Below are 12,176 nucleotides of genomic sequence, written 5' to 3'. Positions count from 1 at the left end.
CGATTTGGCCCCCCAATCTGCCCCAGTTGCTCGCAGCACCTAGTATCCATTAGTTCTGTGACCGCTATCTTATATATTTTGCATCATAAGTTATAAGCCCCAAATTTCGACTTGCTATATAAGCTGTTTTGAAAGATAAGGCTTATGAAAAACTGGCCAAAACTGCAATTTACCTTCTTGTGGTGATTTCCAACTCGAACCATATAGAGCAGGTAGAGAATATACATTTATCTCTAAGGTTGAGTTAATGACTGATAGCTCAAGCTTAATTCACTTAAACCTGACCTTTGTAATCATAAAAAATGCATTGTTGTCACAGTAACAGCAATTTGAATGCCACAGTAACATGAATCTGAATCTGAAGGTCAGTGATTTTCTAATACAGAAGGGTCAAGCCTAGTAGTACCAAGCTGAAACCATGATTCAACAACTTGGCTCGAACAGCTCTAATTCTTTGACGTTAGGTCTTGTCACCTAATTTTTTGTGATGAGCCTTGATGATTTTTTGTGAGAGGACTTAGTGTACTTCCCATTGTAATACATTTGTCATATCCGTCATTATTTTAATATTATTTTGGGCAATTAATAAACAATTCAATACATACTTCAGTCTAAAATTTAACTTGGTTCTAGTTGATTTTTTAATGGATGTAAAATGCGACATTCTCTTATGTAATTTCCTAGTCGTTTGTAAAAATTCCTCATGGTCTACCATAATTCACTCTCATAAATGCATAGTATATGGGTTTCTTCAATAAAAGTAAATTGTAGTAATATAATATCACACTTTATTATCTTAGATGTCACAATGTAACATAGCAATACATTACATAAAAAACGTATATCATTCGGTAACCATGCGAAATTAATGAATTGTGGAAACTTCCTCCTGTGCTTTTTGAACCCAAAACCTTCAGCAACTCATATTCGCTCCTTGTTGCAATTTTCCCATCTGTACTTTGACTAGCACAAAGGACTTAAATCATCATAAAATTTCTTTATTTTACTGTGTGTCAAACTTATAAGTATTTATACAAATTCACAAAATATAAATAGTTTATCTTCACTTTAAAATAGAAGTTGTCCTATGTTGCCCTAAAACCTAGTTTTGCCACCCTTTATCCTAATTCTGATAGGACCGAATCTAAGTCTTCTTGCAGGGCTGCAGTCAATTCCTTTTGTTTGTTGAGATCGTCTTGTAACCTAAAAGCCAACAATTTGTGCAAACAAGTTTAAGCGAGTTAACTGCAGACCTTTCAGCATTCGTCTTGAGCAAGAAGTTGCCCTTCTTCAAAGCTCCCAGTCTGGCTTCATGTCGCGTCGTTCTTCCCGATAGGTTGGTTTTCTTCTTTTCTAATGGAGCGTCTTCAGGTTCGCTCACGCTCTTCTCAGAATCGCTGTCGTCGCTTTCGCTTTCACTCTCAGATTCTTCGCTACTGCTTTCCTCTTCTTCTACCTCCTCTTCTTCATCCTCATCCTTTTCTTCGTCGTCATCATCTTCGCTTTCGCTTACATCTTTTAGCAAGGCAGCCATTTTATCAACCTACAATAGTTTCCTGTTTTACCTGAGCTTTAGTTGAATGGTTACATTCTGTACCTCTTTTTTGATCTTGGCGTACCTCTTCTTCTCTTCTTTAATTGCAGCTTGGTTCTTTTTAATGATTTCCTTGAGAGCTATCCTTTCCTTCTTAGCATTATCTTCTTTGATTTTAAAGTTCCTCAGTTTGTTACCTAATTGCTTGACCTATAAGCAGGTAGTAATGATTTGCAAAATTAATCCGTGTTATGTGATACCTCTTTTTGCATCTTCTTCTCTCGTTTTTCTGGCGTATCCTCTCCATCGCTTTCCTCCTCACTTTCCATTTCATCGAGATCATCAACGTCTCCATTGGTTATGCTATTAGACACTGATCCACTGAGGGAAGGACGTTTCTTGCCTGCAATGCAAATCTCTTAAAATTCAAAAACCCGATTCAAAGTCAATAAACTACCTCCAGAGGGATACACGGCATCCAAAAGTTTCTTCTCTAGCTCATTATTCTTCCTCTTATACTCCGCCAATTGAAGCTTGGTTGTGTCCAGCATCTTCATGGCGTCAGTGTACTTCTTCTCGATAGTCTCAGAATTCCTTCGCGACTGGTCAACCTCTTTTTTTAGTGACTGTATAATCTGCCCATAAAAACCCTTATTTCTCTATTCAAGGCAAGCGCCATGTCGATGAGACCGGATGATCACAGGAGGAAATGGGACCGGGAAGAATACGAGAAAATAGCGGAGGAGCGCAAGCAGGCGGAAATCGACCTAAAAGATGAGGCCGAAAAAAAGAAAAAAGGCCCCCCCGTCAAGCGAGAACTCCTGAAAACCCGTGAATACAAAGTCGATTTGGACTCAAAGTTGGGCAAAAGCATCGTCATCAACAAGAATACACCCACGGCCCAATCGGGGGGGTACTACTGCAACGTCTGCGACTGTGTAGTCAAAGATTCCATAAATTTCTTAGATCACATTAATGGGAAGAAGCACCAAAGGAATTTGGGCATGTCGATGAAAGTAGAGCGGAGCAGTTTGGATTCAGTGAAGAAGCGGTTTGAAGCAAACAAGCGGAAAATGGAAGAGAAGAAGAAGGATTACGACTTACAAGCGCGGCTGTCCGAAATAGCCGAAGAAGAGGAGAAATTGAAGGAGTATCGAAAGGAGAAGCGAAAGGAGAAAAGGAAAGCCGAGGAAATGCGAGAAGAAGAGACGGAGGCGACCAGTGAATTGGCAAGTATTATGGGATTCTCCGGGTTTGGAGGCTCCAAAAAGAGCAAGTAGGATTGTGGTCGCGTATATAAGTGTTGTATTATAAATAGGCTATTAGAAGGATGAGTTTTGATTATAAGTACGAAATATGCGTACCTTTTCATCAGCAGCACTGCCCTTTCCCTGCACTCCTCCTCCGCCACCACCACCTTCAGCCTTTGCCTTCTCCAACTCGGCCTCCATATTTGCCAACCTAGCTAGCAGCCTCTTCTTTTCCATTTCTTGCGCCTCTTTATTCCTCAATTCCAATGCCAGCATTTGTTTTGTGCTCTGCAAGTCGTCCCGGACTTTGTCGATGTCGTCCAGCTCATCCACTTCTTCAGGAGCAATTTCGTCCTGGGAAGCGATCTTTTCGGTATATTATTTATTGGGCAGTTGGTGCGTCAGTAGTGTGCAGGTTGAGCATGCCGTGACAATGTTTAAGAGGGAGAGGTGTGTAAGTAAAGATCATCAATGCATGCTCTAGAGCTGTCGTGCAAATTGGTGTGAGTACTTACACTTACCGGTGGAATACTGGCCATGGACATGGACTTTTGGATTTGTTCTTCAATGGTCATTTGTCGCCTGAACTTTCTGAGTCCGTCTAGCACAGGTTTACTCCTATCGTTCGTTTGCACCTTCTTGAGTTTCACTCCGGACTCAATCTGAAACGAGCCTTTTGGTTTAGGAAGAAATCATCCATTGAGCAATGGAACCTGTTTTAACAGTTCATTGTGGGCAGTGGCCTTTTCGCTGTCATAGAGGAAGTGCTCTTGAGCCTTTTCCTCTGGGAGAATGGGTTGAGACCTGTCGTTACACTCCACATGCCTCAGTTTCTTGCCACCCTCAATCTCCTTCAAGGTGGCAGACCAATCAGGTCGGACTTTAGGTCTAGACCTGCGCAAACCGTGATTTAATAAAAGTATATGCTGATTGATGATTTTGATTGATAAATGAGTAAGTGTACAGTGTATCTGAAGTTGTGCCTACATATCTTGGAAACTGCAAGAGCTAGAAAAATAGAGAAAATATCAAAGTTAAAAGGAATTTAATGGCATCCAGCCAACTATTAGATTCCATTTTCCTATTTGACTTTTTTTCTATATTTCTAGTACTTAAGATGCTGGTGCATGTAGGCGCAATTTGGGCCACACTGTATGTTTTATTGGTAAAATAATTGAGTGCAACAAATCAATGAAAATCGATAGAGCGTTAAGCTCCAAATAGCGATGATTATACCAGGTGACCATGAGAATTCAGTTGAATTGATGCGTTAAAATTTGAAATATAAAAAGAAAATTCTGGGGTCTTGAGGGAAAAGCGCAAATTTGGCAACACTTCCTTTATTGAATCGAACATTAAGTTCAGTTCCCATACATTGAACTTGTACAAATTGGGGAAGTTTGCGCAACCCGTACTCTATTCATGGTCACTTGATATGAAAATCTTGACAAAAGGAAAATGAACCACACCAGAGCTTGAAGGAGATTGTCGAGAAAACTGCCAAAAAATATGAGACAGACACTTAGAGCCTTGAAATGTCTCAAGTGCTGATTCTGTCCATATATTTTAAAAATGCAGTGTAATTTGTGTTTCTAAGTACGCACGTACTTGAGTAAATCCAATTTTTTGGCCTGTTCTTCAGTCAAGGGCTTCTTGGGTGTCTGCCCTGGCATGCATGGAGGTGGTGGTGGCATGGGTGGAGGTGCAGGTCCTATCTTCCTCGTAGACTCTGCTCTGACGAGGTTGTTCCTCGTGGCCGGAAGTTCCTATTTGAGTGCTGATGGTTATTAGTGGTCACGAAATTCAATTGTATTAGTGAATTATTCTGTTACTATGTATGTGTGAAAGACTAGACGCAAACTGGCTCTGCAATTGGCACAATCGGGCACGATTTTGTTTATAAATAGCAGGGAATAACAATTAATGAACCGACTGCGTACGAGTTCTTCAAGTGCTTGTGTGGTGTCTGGATTGATTGATGCCATATTTTTAGATCAAATTCATACGGGCACCTACCTTATTGCTACCGATCCCGTTTACCTGAAAAGTAATTTTTTGATATATTAAAAGTGTGTGTTAGAGATTATTAGATGCAAGTTTGCAGATCTGGAAAGAAGATTCAGATCAGAGCAAAGGGAAACTATAAGGCCATTTATAAGAAGTTTAAGAAAAATGAGGGTAGAACAGAGCACCAAGTTTGCTAGTCCTGAAAAGTGGCGGTTTTTTTTTGTAGGTTGTTAGAACATATAAAATACTTATATAGGGTGAAACCTAAGTAGAGGTTTTCCTTTGAACACAACATAGGTCTCAAAAAACTAAGTAATATCTTTATATAATACTTTTTCGAAATCTCAAAAACAATCGAAATATGCACGTATAAAGAAAGAAAAAAAAATGGAGCTTTTTAAATAACCAATATTTTAACAGATGAATAGGTCGTAAGGAACTAACAAGATAGTTCTCTAAAACGTGGCAAAGTAGTAAAATAAATTAAAAAAAAGATGGAGAGGATTATGGAAGTGTGGCAACAAAGATGAACAGAAAAAGGTAGTCAGTGGACAAAGATTTTAATACCAGAACTTAGAACTTGGATAGAAAGGAAACATAGGGGAAGCAGTTTTTATTTGATACGATTTTTGACTGGACATGGATGTTTTCAAGCATATCTAAAAAGAATAAGAAAAATAGAATCTAATACTGCGAGGAAGACATGGATGATGTAAAACATACATTTTTCAAGTGCACAAAGTCGCAAAACAAAAGGGAAACACTCAACGCAATAATAGGACAAGAATTGACTTAGCAGCTAGTGGATAAACTAGACAGCTAGTGTAATAAAAGAAATGGTTGCAAGTATGGGAACATCCAAAGTGATTACAAATTATGAGGAGAAGATACTTACCATAAAGGAATAGGATGAAAGAGACGAAATAAACAGAAGATAAAACATATAAACGGGACAAAGTCCTGAAGAAATGCCTTTCGGCGGTTTTAAGAAATTCTGTGGTGGGGTTTTACGGTGGTAAAAATCCCCGACTACACCTTCCCTGATCGCCAACAAGAAAGGGTACCTTTTGAAGGTTTCTTCACCGCGAGAAAGAGAAAAAAAAATGGTTCACGAAATCACCAGACCTAAGTCTAAGTGATTTTTATCTGTGGGGTAAATAAAGATTTCGCTTAGTTTTTTGAGGTCTATGTCGTGTTAAAAGGAAACCCCTTACTTAAGATTGAACTTGCAGAGAGAGAAATGAGAATTTTGTTAAGACATTTTCAGATAGATGACAGGCATTCAGAAAAAATGCAGAAAGCTCGTGGCCATACATTACCCTATCTATTTCTAAATCTTCTATTGTACTGTCTCTTCGCAACATGGAGGCTTTCCTTTCGGGTAGCTTTCTCTCTTCCACCTTTTTTAGCTCAGGCAAATCGTGGATTTTGTAGTCCTGTTAAAAACATTGGAAACGTTACTCTTGTAAATGTTTGGATCTCGCAGTAGAATGCAAACATCCTTCTATATTAATTTGATTTTTGGTGTTTATACAGGGTGATCTAATTTAGTCCATGCGACCAATTTTAGTAATACCGAAAAATCTCTAAGGTCATAACTTCTAGAACCTTCTAGAATCTAGAACTAGAGCCTTTAAGTCATAGCATTTGGATTTAACTGAGCGTCAAAACGATGATGTAACGGTGTTATTCTTGTGACTCCTTACCTTCTTGGGGGGAGACTTTTCCTTCTGTTGAACGGGCCTAAGTTGTGGTTTGACGAAAAAACTAGACTCCTTCTCCTCTCCATTTTGCTGGGGTTCTTTAGTTTGGACGGAAGTTTTGCGTAATTTCACTCCAGCTGCAATCGCATTGTTACTAACAGTAAGATAACTATTGCAGCCCACCGACCTAGAGGATTATTCTCCTTTTCTTTCCTAAAGCTCTCCCGATCGTATTCCTTCTTTTGCACCTTTCTTAGCTGGACCCCGTCTGCAATTTTCCTACTGGTTACTTGAGAACCATGGGCCCAATTGAAAAAGTGATGTTAATTACGATGTTTAAAAGTGTTAGTTATAGTGGAATTCGACAAGGGGTTTGGTATTGATTCGTTTACCTAGCGGACTCTCTTTATCCGGTACAGTAATCTCTTCCACTTCTTTTACCTCTTTAACAGGCACTTTTCTTAGTTGCACACCAGCTACAAACGCCAATAACGTGTAGTACGATGATGGTTCAAGAAGCCATGAAATTTACATAGAAAATTACGTCAGTTACACATAATTAAGACATAGACTACATATAAAGCCGTGAGCATGGAGCAAAGGCTGCAAATAAAACTCTTCACCTATGGGCGAGTTCCCTGAATCGTCATCAGAGTCATCCTTGGGAGGACTCTCCTTTTTCCTGGGCACGCTCTTGAGCTTCATGGGATTGAGTTGTTCCTTGACGTCGTTTTCTTTTGGCTTCGGTGACACTTCCTTCTTCCTGGGGACGCTCTTGAGGTTGAACGGATTCAGGGCGTCGGTGACCTCGGCACCTTCCTTCACCCAGGGCGGCCTGAAGGTAGTCCTTCCCGACGGGTTGGAGCTCTTCGCTGCCCCACCTGCTGGCATCTTGTTACACTTCTTGTAGGCTCTGCAAGCGGACGTAAGTGAGGATTTTTCGCCATAAAAACTGGCTGAGTAAGCAATTCGTCTATGTGTTTACAATACAGAATGTTATGCTGCAGCGCGGTGCTATTTTCGGATCTCGAAAAGTAAACGTAACGGCAGCAATGTGTTTTGGCTTTCGGAATGTCCCTGGCTTAATCCGTTAATTTGTTCGTTTTGATAAATCGAAGGATGTCCAGGAGGCCTATTTTTGAGCGCTCCAATTCTGCTATGTTAGTCCTTTTGTTTTTTAGTTTCGAGAGTGATAAATGACTAATTTTAGGTTTAGGTCATGGAGTCACGATCGAAAATACTGAGGCGATTTATTTGAAAGGCCAAAATTTTCAAAATAAAGCAATATTTATAGTTTGTGTTCCACACCCACTCGCACTACTCCTCTCGGCGTTGTAGAGTTGCCAATAAAGTGTCAAATGCGAAGCTTCCGAATTTAAAATAAAATTTTGATATTTCAGATGATTACACTGGTAAGATTTGCCAAATTGTTTGAATATAAATCGTGACGTCGAACGTAAAAGCCCCATAATGACGACGAGACCCAGTTTGGTTATCTTCGAATATTCGGCACAGTGCAGCTTCGGGTGCGGTCCATCTGCCGCAGCTGGACGGAACACGAATACGGCACACGTTTTAGCAATTTGCTTTGGCCCAATTTATCTATTTTATTTATATGTCAGCACCAGTCGTAATTAGTACAACGGAGCGAAAAGATTTATGAAGCTGCCGTTGTTTTTATGGCCTGTATCTTGTGTGTACCGCTTTATATACTGGGTGGACCAACTTAGTAAACACAGGAAGTGGCCCGAATATAACTGGCACATCCGGAGGAAAACGACCACAGCTGAAAAGCATTCAAAATGCGCCTTTTAAATGTTTTAAAATTACTGAATATCCCAAAGGAAAACTTTTGCGAGTGTGCTACAGCTCTTCCAATTTTAGCGTCGCGCCAGTATGACCATTTTCGGTTCAAACCCAGACTTTTTCCGCTAAAAAACAAAATTTTTAATTTGTGATAGTTTTGCGGACAAAAGAGATTTTAAATAAGGCGTCATCTAAAGCTCATTTCTTCCATTACCAATTAAGCTTGCCTGTGCTATGCTCGACCCACATATTCTTTGCCATTTGTAAGACATACGGTGTCGTGACATGACATGAGGGCCAGGCCTAACTTAACTACTAATGGATCAAATGGGGTTAAGTATGTATAGCTTCATAGTCCATGTCAGCAGGATGTCTATCGGTTTTATGTACTGAGTGGACGAACTTAGTAAGCGTAAATGAGCTGAATATAGGTGGCTTATCCAGAGAAAACAGTCCTAATTGGAAATTATTAAAATGCTCTTTTGAAAAGTTTTCAAATTACGGAATATTCCAGAAAACAAGGTTTCTGTTGCCACTGCGCCATGAGTCGGCCAATTTGGGTTGCCACGGGCGACCTGGCCGGGCTGAACTTTAAAATGAGATGTCAGAGATGTAAAGATTCATTTGATCCGTTAGGAAATAACTATTATGTGTGTAGAAACTGTTATGTAATAACATTATGTAACAATTTGAAGGTGCATTACACAGCAGTGCAGCTGCAATTCCAGATTTTCCTCTATAAGTCTTTCGAACGTTATTTGTAATTTACTGTCAAAGGAGTGGAAAAACTGTTTAACGCACTCTAATGGGAATTATACATTTTCAAAACTGCTTTCTGTCACCTATTCTGAGCATAAAAATATTGAGAAATGGCGCTCCTCACTGGTAACATTAATTGAAAAATTACTTTAAAAATGTGTCATTCACGCCCAAAAGATGATTCAAAAATAAAGTTCCTGAGTTCTAATAAATTCTAAAATTGTTAAGAGGGCTCAGTAATTTTTTTCCCACATTCTCCAGTGTTAAACTCACAGCTCACCTTTCAAACCCGCTCAAACTGCGCTTTAAAAATGTGCGGCTCGCTTTGAAATTACTTTAGCCAGGTGATATGAATAGTGAATTTTTGAAGGTTGTTCTATTTTATTATTAACAAGTTAGGAACATATTTCCCCCACTTCTAACGTACGTTTAACGGGTTTTATAAAAAGCGATTATTTCAGTTTATAGTAGAATGGCAAATGTACCAAAAATAGCGTGTTGACTTCAGTTATAAATGTATAAAGAATTAAAAAAAACTTTGGATTTCTATGTTTGTAAAACTATGATTCATCCAGAATCATTGAAAATGTTTTGGTGATATCCGCCTCCTCCTATGCAAGTTCTGTACTAATGATTTTGTTAAATTCCTAATAGAACTCCTGCCTTCGTGAAGAGCAGGGGGCGGTTTTGTGGAGGGGGGGCGGGCTCATATGGGGTGAAAAAGAACCCTAAGGGCCCAATCGCAAGGCTTCGGACGTCCTGCTTTGCTACTACCGCTACATATGATTCGTCCAGTTTGATTGAACACGTTCCTGTAAGCCCTGTGTTTACGATTTTGTCAAATTCCTGATAGAATTAATGGCCAACCCTCTGTATGTACCTACACCTACAGTTCTCACAATCCTATTAAAACATTATTTTCGTTCTTTAGAGACGATTTACAAAATAACTACATACATCCTTCCATAGTAGCTCAGTTACAGTGCTTCAGTGTAACATATGAATTTTACTCCTTCGCGAAGAGAAGGCGTTTTGCGTAGGGTAGGGGCTCACATGGGGTGAAAAAGGCCGCTGAGGACTTAGTTATAGACCCTCAGATGTCCCGCTTTGATATTATCACTACCCCTACTGCGCTTCCTTAATATTTTTGTCGCACCGATTTCCCCTTTAAGTGTGCTTTTCAAACTTATATACAGAGTGTAGCATATCATCATGGAGATATTTCAGGAGGTAATAGTACTTTGCAAAATAAATAAAAAATGGCAATAGACTTATGGTTAAAAGCGCGCCATTTTCTATATACAAGGTAGCAAAATTTCATATTTTGCGGTTTTTCCACGTATGCTTTGTGTTAAATTTTTCAAATTTCGTACATCTATTTTCTTTAAGACGCTCTACAACAAAATATCAAAACAGTCAGTAACCATATACAGGGTGTTATGTCTTTTTGGATCATGTGCTATTTTGTACTTGGTATCTTTTTTGGAACACCCTGTGTGAATTTTGATACAAAATTTAAATTCTTTCTTCAATTATTTAGCTTTTTGCTTGTTTGCAATGTGTTCGTATCTTTCACTGTTTTCGTAAAATTTGCAAAAATATATAGCAGTCTACATATTCCATTCCATAATCTGGCATTCTATGGCTGGGTTTCAGCCATTTCAATAATTTTGTTTTGATTTTTGGCGTTTTGCATTTTCAAATATCGTAAGAAAAAATGTTGTCACCCTATATATCGAAAATGATGCGTTTCTAACCATGGGTTTATTAACAGTTTTTTGTACCCTGTGTATTTTTATTTTTATTAGATTTCACAGTTACTTATTGTTACTAAGTTGGGAAAAAAGGTTTAAACGCCCAATATACCCACTATTCTTGGGAACCTTCATATGTTGGTTCCGGAATATTATGGCCACTCATTTAGGCGTATACCTAGGCATGACTTGTTTATGGCCGAGATACTAAATTAAATTTTAATTTTAAATGAGGGACCTTGCCAATAGAACCTTCAGTAAAAAATAGGTGAGTAATTCCCAACAACCTGCCACAGATTTCTATTTTTGCTCTCAGTTTAATGATTCGGATAATCCTCTCTCTAGCTCCTCTGCCTGTATCGTCCCCTCATAGACCATTCCGAACATTAATGTTTCCTGAGTTACTTTAATTATTAAAACTTGATACGTTTTTTATATTTTGCGTTGTGCCTCCGGTGCATTAAATTTTGAATGTCCCAATGCGAACTTACCAGTTGACTAATCGATTCAAAGATCTTTCTTGGAACTAATCTATCACTGGTAATAATCCTGTTGCTTCTGAGCCGGAATAAACAAAAACACTTCAATTTTTACCAATAATGAAACCTAAACTGCAATTCTCGGTTGCTGGTCCTTTCGACGCGTTTCTCGTAATCTAACAAAAAAAAATCTCGTATTTTCGCAAAATTCGAGTGACTTTTTGTCTCGCGCGGATCGAGTCTCGTTCACATTTTGAGAATGCTGCGAACCACAGAAATAGCTGGCGTCTATTTCGAGCCGGCGTCGTTGGCGTCGTGACGTCGACTTTTGGCGTTCCATCCAACCAATTTTTACAATTTCGAGGATTGCGGCTCCCTACAGGTAATTATGGCTGATGTTTTGCAACCGCGAGAATTTCCAATTCTTCGGGTTAAGAACACCTGTGAAGCTGTTGCAGGAAGAGAAAGAAGTTGATGGGAAGAGTAATTAAGTTGCTGGGGTTACACGGAGCGTAATTGGATCAGGCAGATGAGGAAGAAGAGAAGGATTTCTAGCAACGCTTCTGAAAAATATTTTCCAACTATCACTAGCAGGCAGAAGGCAGAATCCGTCTTCTTCAGGAAAAAGCCAGTATTTTGTGCAGCTGAAGCTGACTGTACGATGCAAGCCATTCATCAACGCATCAATGTTTCGGGCAACCCAGAGTTTGAGTACCTACCGGACACTTCACAAGCCAACTTCTCATGAACTGCAATCTCATGGCCTCAGATGTTCACGAAAAAATTCTGTCTGATCATTTTCTTGCGAAAGAAAAGAGGAAACGAAATGAACAAATAGGGAAAAATCGGTTTCGTGCAAGATCAAGCAGGTTTGTCTTGGTTTT

At 39.2% G+C, this 12,176-nt stretch overlaps 2 protein-coding genes across 4 annotated transcripts; one reads left to right on the top strand and one right to left on the bottom strand.

Moving 5' to 3' along the window:
- Positions 1–771: 771 nt before the first annotated feature.
- Positions 772–11,562, bottom strand: LOC136415217 (uncharacterized). Of its 3 annotated transcripts, none has more exons than XM_066399689.1 (15): positions 11,305–11,562; positions 7,118–7,407; positions 6,887–6,970; positions 6,682–6,762; positions 6,498–6,631; positions 6,111–6,227; positions 4,393–4,550; positions 3,498–3,678; positions 3,300–3,446; positions 2,899–3,150; positions 1,992–2,169; positions 1,795–1,937; positions 1,598–1,744; positions 1,254–1,543; positions 772–1,203 (listed from the first exon to the last, which is right to left on the bottom strand). In XM_066399689.1, exons 2-15 carry the CDS (start codon positions 7,383–7,385, stop codon positions 1,119–1,121), a joined length of 2,265 nt encoding a protein of 754 aa, XP_066255786.1. In that variant the 5' UTR covers positions 7,386–7,407; positions 11,305–11,562; the 3' UTR covers positions 772–1,118. The 3 variants fall into 3 exon arrangements, with proteins under 3 accessions (XP_066255786.1, XP_066255787.1, XP_066255789.1); XM_066399690.1 differs by having other exon boundaries at positions 3,306–3,446; XM_066399692.1 differs by having other exon boundaries at positions 2,899–3,138; positions 3,306–3,446; positions 11,305–11,561.
- On the top strand, positions 2,203–2,889 carry LOC136415219 (zinc finger matrin-type protein 2). Its single transcript, XM_066399695.1, has one exon. It carries the CDS (start codon positions 2,212–2,214, stop codon positions 2,812–2,814), a length of 603 nt encoding a protein of 200 aa, XP_066255792.1. The 5' UTR covers positions 2,203–2,211; the 3' UTR covers positions 2,815–2,889.
- Positions 11,563–12,176: the final 614 nt, after the last annotated feature.

Source organism: Euwallacea similis, chromosome 19, assembly GCF_039881205.1.
Source record: "Euwallacea similis isolate ESF13 chromosome 19, ESF131.1, whole genome shotgun sequence".
Taxonomy (NCBI): domain Eukaryota; kingdom Metazoa; phylum Arthropoda; class Insecta; order Coleoptera; family Curculionidae; genus Euwallacea; species Euwallacea similis.
This window is presented reverse-complemented; position numbering and strand designations above follow the sequence as displayed.